Source organism: Terrapene carolina, unplaced genomic scaffold (assembly GCF_002925995.2).
Source record: "Terrapene carolina triunguis isolate 2854851 unplaced genomic scaffold, T_m_triunguis-2.0 Scaffold231, whole genome shotgun sequence".
Lineage (NCBI taxonomy): Eukaryota > Metazoa > Chordata > Testudines > Emydidae > Terrapene > Terrapene triunguis.
The window spans coordinates 15,152,368-15,176,087 of NW_020664582.1; the positions used below are offsets into that span (position 1 = coordinate 15,152,368).

General features: G+C 37.4%; 1 protein-coding gene across 1 annotated transcript in view; it reads right to left on the reverse strand.

Moving 5' to 3' along the window:
* The window catches only part of MED13 (mediator complex subunit 13), a 75,996-nt gene that overhangs the window by 34,920 nt on the left and 17,356 nt on the right, over nt 1-23,720 (reverse strand). Inside the window, exons 3-6 of the mRNA XM_026656422.2 lie at nt 17,820-17,988; nt 7,207-7,352; nt 5,118-5,315; nt 1,871-2,065 (exon numbers count right to left, since the gene is read on the reverse strand). Of these exons, the coding sequence (XP_026512207.1) occupies nt 1,871-2,065; nt 5,118-5,315; nt 7,207-7,352; nt 17,820-17,988 (708 nt within the window). The remainder of the gene's footprint in view (nt 1-1,870; nt 2,066-5,117; nt 5,316-7,206; nt 7,353-17,819; nt 17,989-23,720) is intronic.

Consider the following 23,720-nt stretch of genomic DNA (forward strand, 5'->3'; position numbering starts at 1 on the left):
CTGCCCCCTTGGTTGAGATATTTAAAACTAGACAAGGCAGCAATAGAGTATTATACATATAGACAATCCTAATTGGCAGGAAGAGGGAGTAAATTGATGATCAATCCAAAATTCTCTTTGGTTGGTATAACCACTACAAAATGTTAATTTGCAAAAAAGAAAAAAATATATAGCCTTTAAATTAAATTTAGTACTTTTCACTAACCAGGATACACAGTTATACACATTTATTTAAGCAATGCTTAAGAACTTCACATTTAATTTTTAATGTTAGAAAATGGAAAATGATGCCTTCTGCACTTACTAAATGATATTTTTACTTGTGATTTGTGTCATGCTGCATTTGGATGAAAACTGGAATTTAATTAAAAATGCACAAACACACCAATATTTTATTAATTAAATACTTACATATCCAGCACATCTAAGGTATTCATGTGTTGTATTTAAAACTGATTTATTGAAACAAGAATTATTAGTTGGGAGTTAGTAAATTGACTGATTAAGAATCTGGCCCATGACAACCCAAAACAAAGGTATTTAGGTATCCAAAGATGCAATAGGATTTTTGAAAGTGCCTAATCTCCACCGGAATCAATGGGAAAGAGACCCAAACTTGTTTAAGGTCTTTTGAAAATCTCACTAGACACCTATCTGCATCTTTAGGCACCTAAATATTTTTGGTAATCTGTCCCTACGTGCTTCAAGTTTTTCAAATTAATAGACCTCATCCCCTGGTTTTTATTCACAGATTGGAAGAGAAAAAACAAGCTCTCCAGCTTTCTCGATTCCCCATCAGTTTCTCAATTCTGAATGAATTAGTCCAAAAGAAAATATTCTCTCTGCACCTGCTAGCTAGATTGAAACAAAAAAAGTAATGAATGCAGAAGCTTTTCTGCACAACAAAAACTCACAGTACTTACACATTTGGAAAAATGTAAATATCAGCATTTCCTCAACTGTAAAAACTGAAAATAAAGATGCTTAATGCAGTACATAATAGTGACATTTATAAAACTTGAGCTGACCTCAAAAACTAAATGTTTTCCTCTAATTCTGTATGCAATTAAAAAAGCAACGCTAACTCATTAAAAGATGAAAAGGTTTCATTGGCACAGCATATTTTTTTTTATTTGTTGTTTCAATTATGTTCAGAGTAAATCTAGGCCCTTAATATAGGCTAAAATTAAATTTCAAATTATGATAAACAGCTTTATTTTTAAAAAGAAAAATACAGAACTTTAATTAAAAAAAAAAAATCTGTCTTTAAAATCATTGATTTTTAGCCACCCTAGCTAAGGAGGTATTCAAAAGTCTAAAGGCAGTGACTAGACTTTCATTAGAAGAGCTCCAGTGCTAACACTAAGACTTTCCCGACCCTTGAATTCTGAGATTTTTATCCTGATACAGATTGACAACTGAAAACTACACCTGTGATTGCTCACAGATGAGAAAGGAAGCAGCCTTCTCCAACATTATAAAAATGCTCTGGAATCAGCCTTTAAGCATTGTAAAGAGGCTGGGAATGTCACCTTTTCACTCCCAAACCAGAGTTTCTGCATAACAGTTACAAGTACTGTCCAGCCAAACCAATATTCAGGTTTTAAATTACAACCATTTTGCAAATACCATTCTCGTGCTAAATTAATTTTTTTATAAAAAAAATTCAAAAGTGTTGTTGATAAAAATCTAGAATATTATTACAATTCAAACAGTTTTAGGATTACAGTGACAATTAAAGGACAACATACTGGAGGTTACCAATCAATTGCATAGAGCGCTCTGAATACTATCTAAACATTCAGAGAGTTTATTTTAAGCAGAAACCTCAAGACAGTTTTCTTTCTGGAAAAGGGAATATTGACTATACCTGTCTGAACTTCCTCTGGGGACGTAGGTGGAGTCAAAGTTACAGAAGACATGACAGGATCCCTTGTGGAAACAGGCACTTGGTGGACACCCAAGCAAGTAGTTGAACAGTGAGAAACCCCCACAGTGCTAGGAGCAGGAACGTCTGTCTGAGGAACTAGAACAAAGCATGCTGGGTAGACCATTCGCACACCAGCTGAAAAAGAAACATATAGTCATTATATATTCAACTCAGTCACTGAGTACCAGCTACATGACTAAATATGAGATTCTCTCTCTCTCCAGTTGTTAGGTTGTTGGGTTTTTTTAAATCACATTGCAATATTATCTATTGCCTTATAAATTATATGAGAGAACTAAAACAAGCCAGAAAACTAGATAACTTGAGGCCAATTATGTAGCTCCTTTCACTGTTTCATAAATAATGACTGAATAACAGTCATTCTGAGAGGTTTGGTTTAATTATGTTAATGTATTATAAGTGCTGCAGTACCAGTGACAGTTCTTGTTCAGAGGTATTCTGATAAAGTTTAAAACCATTTTTCTATACAAGGTGTTCCAACATATAAATGGCTATTATGCCACCAGTTACTGTGATGAGCTTCAATACCATTACAAGCTCCCCTTACTTGTAATTATCCTCCTGTCCACTGCTATTCTAAATGTGTTACTTGTCAGTCATTCAATATAGTTTACCCTACTTTTTCAGTTTCTCCTATAAAGCAATTTCCTTCAACAGCAGAATTCCTTGTCAATTAATTCATACTTGGTATTGTGGCAACTCCACTCTGGTGGAAGTTTCTTCATTTTAATCTCTCCCATCCCCATTTGCTTCTTTGCTACTATTAAAAAACAGTTAGCTACAGTAAAATTAAGGCATTTCCAATAATTTAGCCTAGCAAATAAAGGTCACGTATTTGTGCTGGCTTAATAGTGAAGTCAGGTTTTCTTTTTTCGCATTTCCCTTCCATTATTCTTTTTAAAGAAGTGTGGGGAAAAGATTACCTTGTATGTCTTACTTATAGATTAAAAATTAAGCTGTTAATTATAGAAATAACTTGTATAATTAAGATTGTACTGTATGTCATCTGTATTACAATCTCTTTTCTGTAAAAATTCAGTTTCCTATGAAACTTTCGGTACAGGATCTCAGCTCAGGATAGGATACATTTTAGGGTGGGAGAGTGCAGACATAGGCTTTGTATAAGTTACTTGGCTGAAAGGGGGGGGGGGGGCAGGTGAAACTGGCAGATAAAGTCAACAATTTCCAATATTTTAAACTTCCTAAAAAGCTGAATATATATGCTGGGTTTCCTTAAATAGAAATTTCACATGACAGACGAAAGGTGTCTTACTTTATGAAAGTAAAGAAATTCAGAGATTCCAATTATGTTTACTAAAGTAAGAACTCTGTCCTGCCTAATAGGACCTCCTATTTGATCCCCAGTTTTTTATTCCAGTTCAACAGGGGCTGTGAGTACAGTGGGAACAATCACTGGAAATGTCTTAGATCATTCAATGATGAACTCTCTGGCCAGTTGAAGAGCACTGTTGAATGGCTGTTATGGAAAGAAGTTATCCTTGGCCTCGTGTATCAAATCCAGAGGCTCAATGCTAAGGTTTATGAAAGCACTCTTTACAATGCTGACCAGTTCAGCTCATTGCTTCCTTGTAGCCTCACCTGTTTGTTGTATCTACCTGTTTTCTAAAGTCTTATACTTAGACTGTGTAAACTCTTGAGGGCAGGGACCATCTCTATTATATTTATACAACTATTAGCACAAAGGAAGCCCATGCCTCTAAATGCTACCTCAATTATACATCCATAATGGGAAACTTGGGAAGGAGAAGACACATAGGGTTCTAAGAGACACAAGAAAAAAGAAACCTTTCCCAAAATCCATCTCCAAAAAACTAATTTAGAAGATTTAGAAAAGGGTGATCATGCATGTAGGTTAGTTTTCCCCACACCTTCAATTACAATTATATTACATACAAAACAGTAAAAGGACATTTAGATTACAAAGTCAAGCACTCAAATATTAGCAAATGCCAGATTTACAGTTGCCTATGCAACTGTAATTCAGCCCCCTTGTGTGTCTAGCCTGTGCACAAATGAGGCTGCAGTCCTGTGGAAAAAGACAGTATGCCATCATATGATTAAAGATCATGATGCACAAGCCAACAAATTAAGCTTGCATGGCGCACCATGAATTTGGCATTTCTTAACTCTTCTAGGATTTTTTTTTTTTTTTTTTAAAACACAACTGAAGGCAAAAATATTCTAATATGTACAACAAACAACATTCCCATCATGCATCATCATCAGGGTTTAAACCCCGAGCCTTCACATTGCAGCACTTGAGGTGCAGAAATAACTGCATTAGGTGGCAACATTCCAAAAGCTCTTGGCCCACAGGGCTCTGCTGGGTCAAAAGGTTTCTGGTCAGAGTTTAGCTTTGGAGGGTGGGGGAGGACACAGTGGACAGGCCTTAATTGTTCTCTAATGCCTTGGCCTTCATTTTAAAGCTTCTAGCAGCCATAGTTGTGAAGAAAACCATGAAGATGTGACCCAAGTACTGTATAACCAATGCAACCAGGTCTGCCCAAGTTTGCACAGAACCTGAAGCAGTAGCTTGGAGAAGTGAAACGCCCCATTCACCTCACTGGGTTTAAACTCAGATGCCAACACTGTTACTTTAAAATGTCAACATTGTTAACTATTCCTGTCCCCAACTCGCATAAGAAAAAGTATATTATGAAGATCAACACAATCTACTGTGAACGAACACTCATTTTGCATAGGCCTTGAGCATCACATAGCGAGACTGAAGGGGAGATGAAACTGATTTCATTTTTCTGAAGGAGCCTTAGCTTTCAAAAGTTTGGGAAGAAATACTATTATATCACTCCTAGAGCAGATTTCAGGACAGAAATTTTCAACTGCCATTTATGTTCTAGCTATAAAAATGTTCTATAGGACCCAAAATAAGCTTCCCTTCTTAGCTGCACCAGGTAATTGACAAGGATTGGTCACTTACAGAATCATTTTGGCTGGTACAGCAAAATAAAGGCAGCTAAACTATTCTTCAAAACAGTGTGTAACATACAGCAAAGAATAAAAGTCAGATTCAGGAATCTCTTACATTCAAAAGGTTTACAAGATCACGGTTTACCTTTAAAATAAGCTAGCTCCTACTTGGCCAGAGAATTTCAGTAAAGAAGCAACATGCATTAAGATTACATACCTACAAGGACTTCCACAGCAGCCAGAGAGTCATCTTCCCAATCCATCTCTTCTTGTTTTTCCTCAGAACCCTCCTTCAGGTTAGATGTGATAGGATAGAATTGTTTCCATTCACCAATCAGCTTTTTTGTAGATGAATCTGAGAGCTTGAATGACTGTCCTGTGAGTGTGCCATTTAATCCAAATGGACTTAGGATAACTGGATATACAAACAAATAATTTTAAGATACAGCTAGAGAATGATTTGCACCTCCTCCATGACTAGGATTTCAGCCAACACCTACTACCAAATAATCCATTTTAAATGACAGGTTAGACTGCACCTCACTACAGTACAGTATAATAAAAAGAACCCTACACTCACATCTTAGAACAAGAATTTATTATACCTCATTAAAATGTATATGTACTGAAAGAAGATGAGTTATGTAAGAATTAAATGTACCATAACAGCAGTTAGAAGTTAATCCACCTGAACATCTGTGACAGAAAATTGCATCATGGATAGAAAGGAGTATGCAGTTGTCTGTGCATATGAACAGGTGACGATAAAAATGAATTTGTGGCATTTAAGAGTCTGGTATCGCTTTCTTTGTGACAGTGTTAACTTGCTGCTCAATGGTCTACATGTAGTCATCTCCTCATTCTGTTTGTTACAATTAAATTATGATAGACATAGGTCAGACTGACTACACATAAGGAAATATGACAGTCTTGCCTACATTAGGAAAGTTACCGGTTATCAATGGGCATCAGCAGCAGTGCAGTTAAACTGTTTCTGAACACAGTTTAACTGCAAACATAGAACAGGACAACCCACAGTCAGCACCATTTCTGGAACAGTATTAATAGACAAGGCTAATGTGTTCCCATATAGAACAACTTGTTATAGTAGCCAGTATGGGACCCCATTCTCTAGGATAGGGGTGTCAAACATACAGCACACTGATCAGATCCAGCCCCCAAGCTCTCTCTTCCCATCTTCAAAAGGATCCAGCCTGCGCTACAGCTCAAGCTGGGACTGGAGAGGGAACTCATGGGAAAAGCGGCACAGACACCGGAGCTTCTCCTCCTCCTTCCTGTTCACTTTCTGATCCTATTGCCATGCAACAGCTTTTTGAGATGTCACTACACAGCTACCAAGTTTATTGAGTCCCATATGTGATGTTTTATGCAATTATTAATTAGCTAATTTACATATGACCATAAACTTAATGATATACTTAATGCATGACATTTAGGCTGAGCTGTAGGAATGCAGACAGGGCTCCCAAACTGTATGAGTGTCACAGGAAATGTGCACCATAAGGCAGCCCTGTCACTGCTGCCAGAAGGTACCAGATGGACCAAGAAAGGGCTTTTTTCTTGACAAACTTGCCTTGCTAACACTGCTGAGTCTGCAGGACTGGGTTCCTGCTCTTCCGTCACCCAGCCCCAACATCACTGCTGCCACCGATGTTGATCCCCATGGCACCAAGCTTAGAGATTCTTCACATCTCCACCCCTCTAAAGTGCCAAAAGCGAAGGAGTTCCCAAAGGGGAAGACAAATGTTTGTTTTCGGGGTGGGAAGCAGATAGGTGGAGCAGGAATGCCCAACTAAGAATGGGAATTCCTGAAGTGTTGGGGGGCAGGGGGTGATGGATATACAGAGAGTAAGTTAATGGACAGGAAAGGAAAGTTTTATAGATTTATTTACTTTTTCAACAAGGTCTTTAAATGCAATATCTGAACAGCATTAGGTAAGGATTCTGCAGTTGGACTAGACCAGAAAGTTAGTTGTCTGACCACACTACAGAATGAGTTTGACACCCCTTCTTTAGGCCAGCTGATACACAGAAAGATCGCCTTCATTAACCTTTAGGAAAAAGGATGACGACTTAGCTGCTTCTGATCAGCTTTATCACAAAGTTTAAGTTAGGAGAGAACCAGTGGCCAAAAATGAATGGAGCAGCATAGTGTCATACAAATCCATAAGTGTACTTTTCATTGCTGCTCCCTCTCCCCCCTTTTTGGCATCAACATTTCCCTGGATCAGCTGATGAAGGATTGCTCAAGAACAAAAGTATTAAACTAAGTCACAGAAACCTACCTTGAAAAGGGCTGTTAGACTGCTGGGCAAGGGTAAGGTGTTCTTCACTAAGAAGATATACAGGTTGGTGCTGGTTGATTTCCACACTGGTACAAACATTGCTGTCCCCATGCAAGAAAAAGGTGAAAGAGCAGGACAAGTGCTCACTGGAAAAAGAGAAAGAGGGTAAAACAAATACGTAGTATATTTACACTGAAGCCTTAAGGAGAATTGCTAAAGATATTAAATTGATTGTTTTGTTAACACCTATTTATCTTCACTGACTAAAAGATTTTTTTGGGGGGGAAAAGAGCTCTTTGTTAAGGATTCAACACTCTTTCTGTCAACGAAGTTGCAAAAGAGTTCACGCTAAACATGTTCTTAAACATCCAGAAGGTCATCAAACAAAGGGAAGATCACGTTCTTGATTTCGCTCTACAAGTGAAAAGAAGAAAAAGAAAGAAAGAAACCCCCCCAAAAAACCATGTGTCATCATCTTTGGATGTCAAAGCAGTTTAAAAAAAAAAAAAAAAAGTACAAGCTCAGTCTTAAATGCAAATCCTTTGAAGATCATCTTTTTTAAAAAAAATGTAAAAATTTTGAATATAAAGTTCTAATGCTGAACTAGAAAACAGGAAAAGTTTATAGTCACTTGATTGAGAACTACTAACTAGGAAAAAAATGATTATGTTTTAGAATATTGAATTCAGATCACCTAAAAATTCTCTTGCAGATAATACTGGACGATGCTCTTAAAATTTAGGGCTTACGTATAAATATTCTCAATTGAATAACACTTTAGAAACTTCACTTCAAAGTTTCTACACTTTCAACATTTTCTGTTGGACTGTGCCTTATGTGGCATGCAGCAAAGTCCTTTCAGAAAATTTATTTTTCAGTTTCCTGAACTCTCACTCTACTGATTTAAATTTAATTTGTATATTATAAACAAAAGAGAAAGGTCCTACCAATGAAAAAGTATAAATCACAATAAGATTCCCAGTGATAAAAGAAAATGAGTTCAAAACAGGTCTCCCAGTTTCTGATGCATCATGGGTCTATCACGCTCCTTCAAAGGAAGTTGAAAGTGTTAACATGAAGGTTCTTTATAGATTAATTTAAGCTACTAAATTCTGTAAAGATGAGATAAAACATTTAAATGCCTCCTCAATACAACTCAAATAAATTAAGACATGATTTACAGAGTGTAAATACAGTGAATTAAAAAGAAAAAAAAAATCCAAGCATTAGAGAGAGTCAGCAATGAAACAGAAGTTGGCACCCACACAGATCAGACCTCAGAAGCATTTCTCAATTTTTACAGTTTTGTTTTTTTATAACCACACAATGAAATCTTGAAACTAAAACTTATTTCCTTGGATCATTTTTCGTCTACATACAACTACATCTCTACCTTGTTATAACGCTGTCCTCGGGAGCCAAAAAAAAAAAAAAAAATCTTACCACGTTATAGGTGAAACCGCATTATATCGAACTTGCTTTGATCCACTGGAGTGCACAGCCCTGCCCCCCCCCCCCCCCCCCGAGCGCTGCTTTACCGCGTTATATCCGAATTTGTGTTATATCGGGTCGCGTTATATCAGGGTAGAGGTGTACTCAGTCACTATTCAGCAGGATTGATAATAAAAGTGCTGAACTGCGGACACTGTTTTTTGTTTGTTTTGCTTTTAATTATGAAATACACTAAAACCTAGCATGTAATTACTCTAGTTCAAAAATGCCTACCTTCTTACAATCACATGAGAGTTATGTGGGATAAACCACTCCTTTGAGGTGGGGTGTATGTGAGATATGCTTATCTGATCTTAATTCACAAGGAAAGAGAGACAACTCAAGATCCCTGCCAACATGCCACAGGGAGAACATTTTTCCCTGATCTGGGAAATTGAAGAATCTCTGATATGGTAGATTTAAAACAAAACACAAAAAAACGTGATACAGGCAGGCCAACTTGTGAGCCTCGCAAGCACCAACTTAACTCAAATGCCTGCAAGAAGTGAAAGCAACCAGGGCAGTCACTTCTGATGCCAAAGTGAAAAGCAGGACAATCATATGTTCAGAGAGATACATTTTATCCTGTGCAAATTTAGGGCATCTAAGTCCCATTAAGCTGTTCAAGTCCACATGGAGAATGGAAGTCAAGGAGACCCTGAAGAACCCACCTCCTAAGCAACTAAATGAGGGTGTAAAGCCCGTCCAAAAGGAAGGTGATACCAAGCATCTGCTAAGTCTTCATTCAAGAAAACACAAGCAAGAAAAAGTAATTCAAAATGGTGCTTTACTGAAAATCCAAATGGAAAACTGAATTACAATATTCTAAAGATGGCCTGATGAACCTCATTTAACAACTGCAAGGGTTCTGCAGCTCAGATCTTGCTAAGAGAAAGAAAGCAGAGTAACTCCTGCAACTCTCTCCAAGAGAGAAATTGCATGTCGCTAAGTCAGTGAGGCAATGCCTGCACAAGAGCCAGGTGATCGGAATACCTGAACTGGCAAGCCCATGAAGGAGGTCTGGGCATAGCGTGCATTCTTTCCTCACCTCAGGAGATACTTTCACCTGTTAGCCTGGAGCGAGGGAATAAAAAGGAAGTTATGTCTTCTAGTGGAGAAGGCAAGCATTGAAGCACAGACACTTGGAATCTCTACATGGGAAAGAGGAAGATGTCTGGAAAGCCCTACTTGAATAGAGTCTCCAATATGCATTGTTGCAGGAAACACTCTTTCTTCACCTCTTCCTTTATTAATGGTCATTTTCCGAAGTTTCTCTCATGGACAGTAGAACAGGAGACCCAGGATAGATTCTTTCAGAAACTGAAAGTTTGAAGCTGTTGCTACAAGTAACTGTACATGGCACAGCTGAAGACTACATTGGACAAGCCTTCTTTTTACCATGTCACCCATACTGGAAGGGTGAGGAAAAAGTGAAAACTTTCCAACAGGATGCCCAACATTACTACAGTGTTACTGCAACAATGCAAGACGGGGGGGGGGGGGGGGGAGGGGAGAGAAGAGAGGGAGGGAGCTAGTTTAAACAGCTACTGTGCACCTCCTTGAAAGGAGAACACCACAAACCAATGCACTTCTGCAATTGAATATTGCACAAAACTTTAGGTCACATGTTTCATTTAACGGAATACTGTATCATGTATTTAGTGGGGGAAGAGAGGGCACAGGATTGTAAATGCAGTTGTCCTGCAATTCTGAAGCGTTACTAGGGAAGCTGAATGCCAGACTGAGAAGTACACATCTTTTAGAGGCAAATATTAGCCTACTTAAAAATGCATTTCTATCTTTAATAGCAAAACTACGAATTTTATAAAGCTAAATATACTAGAAAGCTCCTCACTATCTGATTAGCCACAACCAGAGAACAATTGCATACCCTTAGGCTGGGCAGCTTGAAGGGCCCAACGATTAGTCAAAGGCCACAGGGGCTGAAGCAGGCGTTTTGGCTGCCTCCATCCATGAGATGCTTGTTTGAGGCCCAACCAAGTTAAAATAAGTAAATAAATAAAATAAATAAATAAAATAAATAAATGTCTGGAGGGGAAGATAGTTACTTTTTACAATTTATCAAGAAATTTGATGACTTTTCTAAGATGAAGCTAAGGTTTGTATTTTCTCTTATGTTCCAAAAAGAAGAATTTTAAAGTAAAAAACAAATGAAAGTGCTAGCTACTATAATATTTTCTTCACATATTTATGATTTTAAAAAGATATGAATCTGCATGTTTTGAGCAAAAATTCCAGTGCATGCAGTTATACAGAGGATAGAGTTACAGAATTTTAGCAGATTTGAATGAAGTGGGTTCGGTTTATATTTCTTTTTTTACAGAAAAATAAGCCTTTAATTTTGCCAGTATCAAAATGTGACCCATTTCTTAAGTCAATTATTGGGTTAATTCTACTGAAGTTCTCATCCCCAAGCTTGGATAGTATTAGGTCAGTCCTGAACACCGTAGACAAATATGACTGACTAATTTGAGCTTGACTTGGTTTAATGTTAAACCTTACCCAAGGCCCACCCACAATCTTGAAGAGTGCATGATTAACTAAAAATAGCACATGAATTACCAAATTTATTATTAAAATAGTAGGTGATCAACACTGAAGTCAACTGAGTGTTTTAAAGTTCTCTATAAAGTATATTTAGAAATATTCTGTTTAAATTATTTTTCTGTATTTCTCCTTCCCCGCTACTAATAGAAATTTGCACAAAACTGGATCTTTGTTTCCCAAGAGTTTATATGTTCCTGGTGCATTCCCACCACCACCTGAAGTCATAATCCCATAAAACAGTGGCATCAACTAGTTACTGTGGAAGTGATATAGTGTCATAAACAAAGGATTATGATTTCACCTGGGATGAAGGAGGACAGGAAAAGATGTCCACATAGTATATAAAGGTCCTGCTTTTATAGAAATCTTAGTAAAGACTAAAGGGGGGGGGGGGGCAAATCTAGAATTTTCATATACATGATGTTTCTGCATCTCCAATACACCAATTTTGAAGTATCCTCCTTGATAGAAAGGTAATTTGTTCAACTATTTCTTTACATTTATAACTTCAAAGTGCTTCACAAACATCAGATGCATTGGAACCTTTAATCCACACTTCACTAAACTGCCCACTTCAAATCTGCACCAAAAGATTGGAGTCTCTCCCAGCATCAATTTAATATCAAGTGCTATAATGAGGTCTTTAACTTTATGTACAATATACATACACACATAATAGCACATTTACCAGTAATCCATGAATATCAAAAAAATACAACTAAATCACAGCTGATAAAATAAACCAACTACATTTTATCATATATCCTTGCTTTTTTTATTTGAATTGTTTAGTCACAAAATTGAGTAATTTGCATGGGTCTCCCCATCATATGAGGATTAAAGGGGTTCCACTGAAATTAAGTTTACCAGTAATCTTATATGGTATGTAATTATCATCCCCATTTTACAGAAACAGGAAGCAAACACAGCAAGATTAAGTCATTTTCCGAGCTCAGTAATTGGCAGAGCTAGGATCAGAAGTCAAGAGGTTCCTGTCTTCCAAGCCCATGCTCAAATCCCTAGAACATTCTGCCTATTTAGGGGTAGGACCTCTAGCTGATATGTTTAGGCTCTCCCATTAACATACCTCTGTTTCTGAATGCTATGGAATTGCCATCAGAGTAATTTGGGAGACACTGGCCAAGACCTAGAATCCTCAGCACCAAAAGCTTTGGGGCACTTTGACTGACAAGCAAAGCCATCATTCACTGACAACAACAAGCGACCAGCAGTGCCGCAATGGTGTATCATACACTGGCACAAGTGTCTCAAAATAGTTATTTTTAAAGGGGTCTACAAGTCAGCTGCTTTTTAAATACACCAAGGAAGTTCTTTAAATAAAATAAAAAGATCAATTAGACTTGGGTGAGATTCTATTTAAATAGCCATCTCCATGGAGGATGGAGAGAACATCCAAACACTCCTACAATAGGAGAGATTAGGATTTTTTTTTTTTTAAAGGCAAGAAGTGAGGAAAAAACACACTAATTTTTTTCTAATACAAACAACCCAAAATATACAGAAAGTACACTATCAGGGTTTCCAAATGACAGGAAGAGATTACATTAGTCTGTAACATAAGCATCAGAGAAAAATAAGTCTATAGGAATTATACACCTGGCCACATGCTCAACATCATATTATCCCCTCCATTCTCTTCTTGTCAGCAAAACCACAGGAGGTTTGTTGAGCTAACAGAAGAGGAGCAGATTCCTCAAGACCACCTGCTTACCTATTCCTCCCTAGAGGAGCATTTGTGGAGAAGGACATATGGCTACAAACCTCACCCAAGAAGATCCATGAATAGGTGCTTTCACGCCCTGCTGGACTGATGAGGATTAGTAGCAGGGCAATGACCCCTTTGGACAGCAGCTTTCTCTGTGGCCACCCACATCTGTACAGCTCTGGGAGCACTTTTTAACATCTAACTTGGCAGCTCCACTCCATTTCTACTCCATGATAACAGCCTGGCAGCAAGAAACTCCATGGCCTTTATTTGGGGTGGGAAGAAGCAGGATTTTATCATTTTTTAATTTTCATAAGAGCAGTTATTATATATGAAGTTGGATTGTGTGGATCAGAAGCTTACTGGATTTGTATTGTGTTTTCTTTTGCCAATTAAAAATTCTCAATCATTTAGGTGTGTTTGTTTGGGGGTTTTTTAAGTCTGGGTTGGCAACCCTGAATTATGGTTCAATTTTTTATTTATTGTAAAAGCTAATGCACCATCTAGTTCTCTAGGAAGAAAACACCAAGTATGAACATCCTACAATACTGTAGTACCACTTACCATGCTAATTCAATCTATTATCAATCAATTCACAATCATGCCTTTTCTTGCCCTCCGCTAGCAGCTTCTCTATCACATCAGGCTTCATATGATCTCTACCACAAGGCCTGCTGTCCACAAGGACACAGTGACTATTAATTATCAGTAAGCTTTTAAAACTACTATACTTTAATAAAATATATGTAACTTGTGAATATATATATTTTTCTTATGTCCAAATGATTTTTAAAAATGTGGTATGCCTTCTGATAAATAAATACTATATTTTTAAATGTGAGATGCAAATATACCCAAATACTTGCAATTATAAGCAATACTTAAAAACAGTGGTTTCATGGCCCTGTATCTCGAAGTCCAAAAACCAATATTAAAGCATGTATTTATATTGGAGCCTTCTTTAATTATTCAGAATATAAATCTCAATTATCTCTTGATGTTCTAAATTACAGCTTCCAATGTGGAATTTACTTTTGCTATACAAAATAAAATAGCCTGGATAGGAACACAGTTTTGGAAGACAAACAAACATTGTTCTATCTGAGGATAAATATACCAACCTTCATTAAGTGCTTTGGCCTATTCTGGAACAAGTAAATACATTTAGTAAGGCAAGAACTATCTGTTCAAATAAGAAAATTCAGTATACACTGCCTTTTGACACACTGGAAATTAAGGTAATTAATATCCTTTATATGTTTATTGTATAATATTGTTTGGACATAAAACAAAGACTAAAACATGAACTTATTGAAGCAAACTAAAATCCAGAGCCATCTATCTCATTTTTAGATTTTCCAAGTGAAGTCACAACCATTTTAACTTCTGTTAATTCAGACAAGGAAAAACTGCTTTCTTATGTCAAGTGCTAAATTTGTCTGCAAGCGGTCTCTGTAGCAACCCAATATTCCAAAGAGACAATCATGTGATCAATGCCCTCAGCTCCTGCTGTTTATCCTGCACTGTCCTACTTACAGCAGTTCTCAACTCCAGCTGTCTACAGTAAAAGGAAAAACATCACCTGCTCTCCTGCCAGTACACAATGCCAGTACAGTCTCAGAGTTGCTGTAAAATTTGTTGACATTGTTTGATTTGAAGATAAACATTGTAAAAAGATTTGCATGGTAAGAAAAGAGAAATTATTTTTGATACAGGGCATATTCTAAGAGTATAGAAACAAGTGAGTAATTTGGTTTCAAAACTCCAAATATATAAGCACTAAATAAGAGATACACATAGGATTGGATTTAGCTATCTGTGTGTTGTCCTAACTCCCTCCGTTAGGATGTGGAAGGGAAGAAGAGTCAGTCCTTTGATCCCCTTGGCACTGAGATGAACTAATCCACCTACAGCCCCAACACCCCAAAGGTATCATTCAGAGTAACCTTTCTGAAGAGGGCAGCTATCTTGGAGCTATTCCATATCTGCCAGAGGGATGTTGGTAGTAGACAGCAACAAGGTACGCAGCCTCAGGAGTTGCAGGAATGTGTGTTCAAGACCCAAACTGTGACACTCACTCCTTTAAAAAGGTAGTCAAGATTAACATTGCAAAAATAATTTCCCTCTAGAGTAACTGCTATTACACTGCAAATGTAACTTCTCAGCTAGGCAGCCAGACAAAACACAACATACCATAATGGGGTTCACCATGGCTGTAGGTGTGCGAACATAGCCACAAACAAGGCTATCCCTTCAGCTGGTACATCTGCCCTCTTCTTTTGAGCAAGAACAGGGTGGTGAAGTAAGTTGTTAGTTTCAGAGAGCTAGGACATGAACACCTTGAAATCAAGATGTAGCCTAATTTTAAGCCTATGAGCCTTCGTAATGTTTACATCTAGAATACTTTTTTCAAAGACTACTTATGGTTGTACAATTATGAACTTCTCTATTCTTTAGATTATATGATGCAAAACAATATTTTTGTAAAAATTGTATTTTATTAATATCCAGTTTCCTGCATTCAGACAGTACCTGTTGACCTTGTGCAACTAATTTTGTTTTCCATCAAAAGAAACTGTAGTTATATTATGTCCTACTGCTAATTTACACACACAGTTATTTTAAGCCTGCAGTCTGTTTTCATTTTCCTATGCCTTACAACTGAGCTGCATATAGATAGTCTCATTTTAATCAGACCTGTTCAGTTTAAAAAAAAAAAAAAAAAAAAAAAAGCAACATTTAATGATGTTGCAGTTTGTGCTGTAAAATTCAGCAAATTGTATTTATTCCTAATATTTAACAAGACCCATATCACTATACATCAGCACTTGTTTTTAACTTTTATTTAATAAATCAAGTCAGTCCTCAATGAAGAATCATACCTGGGGTAACATTTAACTAACAATTACTCCAATCGGATTTATTCTATGATTATGTTAAGTACCATACAATAATTATTAACAGAAAGGCAGACCCAATAAAATGACAAGTTTCAGAGCATTCCAACCAGAGGGAAGTAGCAGTTGTGGATTTGGAATATTTAACTCTTTTCCCCCCTTAAGTCCTTCATAAGGACACAGGAACTTTTACATTTATAAAGTATACATATGGCTACTTGGTTTTCTGATGGAGAAAAATAGGGAGGCAACGTACCCTAGTAGCATAGAAATTCTCACTTGTACCTTTGGCAAGACTAAAGTGGTTAAACTACGCACAAGTGCCACCCAGAGGAAAGTTGGCTCACTTCAGTGTATTTGTTTGGGGGGTTTCTTGGGAGAACGTAAAGTCTATTGCCTTAAGGCTATGTCAACAGGAGATTTGAAGGACACAAAAGTAAAGGGAAGGATATTTAAAGGGCTAATCATTTTATGTGTTTTCAGTGGTAAGACTTTTAATGAATTATTAACTTACCTAATAAAAACTATCCAATGATAGCCTTTCAAAAGGTTTATTCATTTTAGAAGTCAGGTCATAACACTTAATTTGGCAGAGAGAGTATAAGCCATGCAACTGTTATTTCCTTTACCACCTACTCATTTACAACAATAGCATCAGCAGCATAGGACCTTAAGGGATATATTATGAAGAGATCAATCCTTATTTGGTGTTAGTTTAAACTGATTTTGCTACAATTACACTCTGGGAATACGTACATCAGGATGCAATCATGTACAAAACTAAGAATTTGCCGAGTCAACACAAGAACCACCCCATCTACTTAAAGGGTGTGAAGTAGATCTTCAAGGGGGGGAGGGGGGAGACACAGTGAAAAGATGAGCTTGGTTCCTTGTTAGTCAGTCGACTATGACTGCCAGACCTACATGAGAAGACAGTTCCAGAGTCTAGAGGTCTTCACTGAATACCCCTGACATTTAAATCTAAGGACTGTCAGCAAAAGCAACCAGGCTAATCTTAAACTGCCATTACAGTACACAGAAAAATCTGTCACCTAAGCTAGGCCACAAGCCACATAGGGTTTTACAGATCCTATGCAACAACCTGAATTGCATTTGGAAACAACTGGTAGCAAATGTATTCTATGGAGCACAGATGCTCAATTCAAGAAGTACCACTAAGTTAGGCAGGCAGCTAAATCCCAAACTGAGGTTTCTGAATGATCTTCAAAAAGGTTTCCCCATGTAAAGCATGGAGCAGTAGGCCAATCTGGAGGTCAACTGTATGGTAACTGGCAAGGTCTGGAACAGAGTCACCGTCAAAAAACTGCCTAGCCAGGTACTCTGGGGGGGGGGAGGGAGAAGAAGAGAACTATGCATGGCTTATCCTTTTCCCAGGTACGGTCTTTACAATGCTCCCCAGGCCCAGAAGCTACTTGCACAGAGAAAAAGGCATCAGTGTTGTCCTTAACTCTGAAACAGTCCAGTTATGTTATTTGTATACCTTACCACCCCTTTTTTCTATTCTTTTCTGGGAGTCTCTGCTTCACCTTTATCTACTCTCTTCCTGATTGCCCAGAAATCCATTCATGGTGGGGGAAAGAAAAGCAGTACAGGAGAGATCTGCTGCTGCTTTGAGAGGGTAGGCAAACATCAAGATATCATCTTCTCTTTTGAGAATGAAACCTGATATCCAGCATGCAAGAACAGCAACACAGGCAGAATTCTCTTGTAAGGAAATTTCAATGAATGTGTAGAAGTGGAGTCCAGGAAGACACAGGACCCATTGTCGCATACAAAGTTTATACCACAGAGCATGCACAGAAAGTATGAGACCATGCCAATGAACCATTTTCTTCTCAGCATATAGTTAAAAATCACCACCCTGAGCAGTAAATTAAGCAGGTGAAACACTGAGAGATAAGATAGCCTACCTTTTATTTATAGGTTTTTCATCTTTCTCATAAGGCTTCACAAACCACTTCCCAATGCGCACAAAATTCCGGTTCATTAGACACCTCTCCAGCAGGTTGTGAACTGCTTTGAAAAGCAGAGTGCGACATTCGTAAGACAGTCCATTCTCCCATATGCCATCTTCCTCTTCTATAATGCAAAAGAAAAAGGAAAGCCTTTATGGTGATGTTTAATTTTTATATCTATTAACCTTTTATTCTTTAAATATGCCAACTCCAGGGTTCATTTAAAGTTCATTTACAGCATAAATGACATTCATTCCACTATGGAGTTTCTAAACTGCATATTATGACATTCTAAGGGGAGAAAAGAAGAAAAAAAACAAAAACAAAAAAAACATACACACAAACCAAAACCAACCACTTACAGTTAATCCAAGAAGCATGAGGCCTAAAAGTAGTGGACATCTATTAAGTAACATTCACTGTATCTTTATTTTATTAGCATAGCCAACATAATTATCTAGGGAAACAATATTAATCTTGGTGGTTTTTTCCCCCTTTCCAGCGTAAACAAATTAAAAGATCTTCGTATACACAAGAGAAATACTTAACACCGTTACATTACTAAATCGTAACACCGGCTTGCAAGATGGCTCAGACTTTGGCTAGTATGCGCTGCTTACCCCAATAACGAACAGGCAGTTGAAAATTATGCTTATAAATTAAATAAATAATAATAGCCTTAATGTTTATCACGATGTTGTCCAATAATCGCACTACAAAATTAAGAGCTGGAAAGAAAAACAAGCTTTGGAAAACACAGCCTATCACTATTACCGGTCTTCCCCTTCTTTAACAGCAAACCTTAAAGTCTAGTCTCACAGCACAGCAAAGTAAAGAAACTCATTTGGGAAGGAAAAGTATTTACCATCAGACAGTAAGTCAGTCTTCCTATCCACAAAAAAGCAAGATATTTAGTGGACAAATTCTGCTGTCAGACATGTGCTTGGAAGCTGTAAGCATCCAAACAATATCTGGCTCATGTAGCGGATAATATAATTGTTCAGTGCTCAACTCTTCAAAATCTTATGTAACCTCCTGCCTATCTTAATAATTTGGTTTCCAATAAATTCATATTTGTTCTTCAAACAGAAGGAAGAAAAAAAAATCCACACCTTACTTTACAGACAAACCAAAAGGCAAGGATCACTACCAAAAGACTAATTTAAAATTCTAGTCTGGTCACTGTCCATTCTGGTCCAGAATCAGTGCATGAAAATACTAACTGACCCTAGAAGTTTTTGCATTGGTCTGCAGTTTCTAAAGCCGGCTGGCCACAAGATACAGAGCCATAATTATCACAATACATTTATTACAAGCATTTTCAGGTGGCCCTCACTGTCTCAGCACATGGATAAGATTAAGAGAAAAAAATATTTCCCAGGTAAAGGTAGCAAAAATACATCATAACCTCTAACAGCATGATGATAATAGAGAACAGACAGGGCATCTAGATTTTTTTCCCCCTGTTCACAACTGTTAGAGTCCAGACAAGACGACTGGCATAGAAAAGGACAAGGAAATACATCTGGCTGTGCTTTCACAACATAGCTAGGCTTGGGTTTAGATTAGTTAATTCCCAGTTAGAAAGCTAACAAGCGAGAACAGTCTATCCATCCATCCCTTTTGCTTTCCACCCTTCGGTTAGCTTACCAGTGAAAATGTACCTTGCATGACAGTCAACAGAGGTCTGCCATGTAGCTGGGCCCCTGAGTTGGGTATTTTTTTTTTTGTTTTTTTTCCTCCCTTTTTAAGACAGGGATCAGCCCCTTCAGTTTCATCTTCAGCCTATTAACAACCACTTCAGAGTACATAGAAAAATGCACTCAGAAAGGCAGTAGGAGTCCCCTTCACAATTAATCTCAGGGACAGCATGTGGAGAAGCTACAGAGGTGGCAAAATGAGGGATGACTATGGTCAACAACTGTGTTTGAGCATAAGGGCACAATGTTTCAGCCACAGAGGAAAGGAAAGAAACTGTGTCCAGAAATTCCTATCAGAGAAACTGAAACAATGACGAATCTAATCAGATCTAGATATGGCAAGTAAATGAAGGCATCTTCCCATCTCAAAATAATCAGATCAGCACCACTTTTTCTTTATCTGGTAGGAGTTTAAGGTAGCTACATTTAATCCAGATCCTGTTCTCTGCCAAAATACTGGAAGAGTAACAAACTCTCTCCCTTACAGCCCCCATAACTGATAAAGATGAGCATAAACATACTGATGACACTGAAGCATGTTATCTCACACCAATTAGGACGAGAAGTGACAAGGGGGACTGAGAGCCCTCTGGGAAGGAAAAAAGTTACCTATCACCCTGTTCTGGGATCCCTCCAACTGAAATAAGTAGAGCTACTTTAAAATATTTCTTCTCAGTCATACCATGATAAAAGCATCTCAGGGTCAACAGTATCAAAGGCTACTGAAAGATCTAGTAATATTTACTACCAACAAAGTTTGTTAGATCAGTGTTAAGGTTACCTAATCCTGCCATGTGCCATTCCAGAATTGGTGGGAGGCTAAGCATAAACCTCTGAAACCCAGGAAAGAGAGTTAAGGTAATGTCTCCTTAACTCAGCCCTGTTTGAGCAATGCAGCCCAACAAGTCCCTGTGAGAGCTCACAGGACTGTACCCTCCCCAAGCACGTGGAAGACAGCAGTGAGGGTGAAGAGTTGTGAGGGGAAAACCACTTAGACCTTGCACTCAATAGGATAAAGTCCAAATTTAGGTCATGCTTAGTGAACACAAGCTAGTTAAGGCTAAACTATATCACTTGATCTATTGAGAACAAACGAATGACTTGCCATATAAACATCTATTAGTCTCTATCCTTAGCATTTCCTCTGCCTTCAGTTAGCTCTGACACACTTGTGGTACACTGTGATGTATGTGCCAGCAAACAGTTGGAACTCCCACAGCAACAGTGAAGCACATGTGGCAGAGAGGGTGCACAGCAACACGTGAATGAGCACAGATGTGAAGTTCTGGTGTGCACTGAGAATATGCAAGAGTGTGAACAGGATGAGGCAATTTTCTGTTCCCTTATCTTCTTCACACACTTGGTCTGTGTTTGTACAGCACCTACCACAGTGGAGTCCTGGTCCATCACTAGTGCTCCTAGATACTATAGTACGTACTAACCGACTAGTCTCTGGAGGTGATAGTGGCAGCCATGAAAGTACAGATGTTTAAAAAAAAAAAAAAAAGTTAAAAAAACCCCACACCTTTCAGACATTCTTAGATTTTTAGAACCAATAGGGCCATTGTGATCATCTATGCAAGCCTCCTGCATAACAATTCGGAGGGGGAGAGATCCCCACTTACACCTCTCCTCAGATGGCAACATGAGCTCTGGCAACTTGCTGCAATGACTCTCTTGATCAATACAGCTCAACCTAACATAGTTAGGTTCAGTGAACATATAAGAAGAGGAATGACAAGAGAATTGTGTTGGATCTACACAGCACACCACTGGAAGTAGCTGATTTTGTTAGGGATAGGTCAGGTTTGTTTCGTCCCCCACTCTCCCACAAATGACTGTTAGCTCCAGGGAGCAGGTATATTTATGGTTGTGGGAGACTGTTGTTTGAGAGACGTTACTTTAACGCTGTATTTCCTAGTTTTCAGAGGATTAAGTTTATTAGTAACTGCTGTTTAAAGAATTTCAAAACACATTTTCTTTAAAAGCCAATTAGAAAATACAGTAATTCACTAAAGAAACCAGGGTGGATAAAAATCAATGATTTAAAAACACAGATTTTTATTTAAAAATCGGATTTTTTTTTTTTTTTTAAAACAAAATGCATCCAGCAATCATTCCTCCATAATGCCAACTATCAAACTTCAGAGCTAAGGGTGAACCATTCAAGAAATATGTTTGCTGCTGCTGTTTTAAAGAAAGTCACATCAGTGAACTGGTGGAAGTCAATAAGCACTTGGATTCAGAGACTATTGAAGTGATAATCTCACTTTTAACAGCAGTAGCTTCTTCTCCCGGGGTAGAAAGAATATTTTCTTCCTTTGTACTAATTCATTCCAAATTGAGAAATCGTTTGGGACCTGAAGGCAGGAAAGCTTGTTTTTCTTTTCCAGATTATGAACAAAAAGGAAAATGAAGGTGAAGACGACTGAGTTAGCTGCAGAAGCCAATATTTTAAGTTTCTCATGTTGACCTGGCTGACAATCGATTTAATTTTTGTTTTTTTTTTAATATTTCATTATGTTAAACAATTTTAACAAAAACAAACCTGATTTTAAAAAACTTTGTTTAACTAAATTCAAAAATTCATATGCTTGCTTTGTTCATTATAATATGTTTGCTGTTGAAGAAAAGAAATCCAGAATACATAACGTCGTTGTTTTAGTTAAACAAAACAATTTAAATGTTTGTCTGGTGATGTTCTCCTCCTAATACAGCATGGCAAGAAAATCCTCCAAATATTAATGAATAACCTGTTGAATTGGCGATAGTTCACCTCCCAATGACTTCATAAATATCTGCTTCAATTATCTTTGGTAAATGAAATAACCAAAACAATCAATCATTCATTTTCTGATATAGCTGTAAAACTAATCTGAAAAGTTTCCAAAATAAATCACTTTAAAATGTATAGTGTGTACCTTCTAAAAATGAAACATACATCTATCTCTGAGTTGTGAAGAATATGTATTAAGGTTATAACCACCACCAAGAATGCACTTCTATGTAGAAATCCACGATTAAATCGAGTCTTCCTGACTAGTGATTTAAATCAATTTGCTTTAAATCAAATCCACCCTGAAAGAAACAAATTTACAAGTACTGGTCTGGAATAAGGGCACTGTAGTTGTTGCTCTTTACAACTTTAACAACCATATGTTATGAAAATGTTTGAGCTAAGGAGATTCTTGTTTTTCTGTGTTCAGAAATATGCAAATACACTCGGGAATGAACATTTTATCATACATGCAGCTTTGCAGTTCAAAACAGACTGATCAAACCGTGGCAAACACAGGCAACATAACAGAACAAACATTAACCACAAACCTTAATGGTATTGGACTTTAACTGCCCAATAAACTCTGCACCATTTCAAAGGTTAAATGGCTGATTTCTATATAGCTCTTTAAGTGATCTCAAATTTACAATAAAATCTCGTGCATCAATTAGCTTTTTTTAAAATGGTGCTTCTAAGAACAGGTATTTCCAGCCTTTACGCCCAATTTTGTTTTGGGGTAGTAATCTACAAATAGGGGAAGGAAAGGTACAGAAATGAATCTTTGCAGCTATTGCAATAATTCAGGGTCTGCATTTCAAATGGTCAAAAGTGTGCACTTGAGGAAAGGAGTTTTTTTCCCCCAACAACTTATTTTCCTACACATAACCACTGTCTCTTATTTTCCTGCAAAGCCACTAGAAAAATGTTAGACTATCAACCAATGTTACTGGCTTAAAAGTACAAATGTATCCATAAGCAGAGAGTTTGTCAATATCAGAATTTAGCATGCTATCAGGATTATACAAGTATTCATAACTAATCTAGCCTGCATCAACTCAGTCTCGATGAGACCTTTGTTCCTTAAGGGCTGTGCCTAAAGAACAGATATCCACTAAGATCCAATCTCAAATGAATACTGGTATATACTAAAGTCATAAAAAGAAGACTAGAGTTATGAAAGTTTATAGCAAGTTTATTTATAACAACACTAGCCAAATTCTAACATACAATCATTTCAATAGCAAATTTAGACAGCTTTGGTGTGACCAGACAGCCATATGCTGCTGCGAGAACATTTAATTTCACCTACCACATTAAAAAATGAAGATTGAAGACCTTCATTACAACAGACTGGATGTTACAGGCACTCTGAATCAG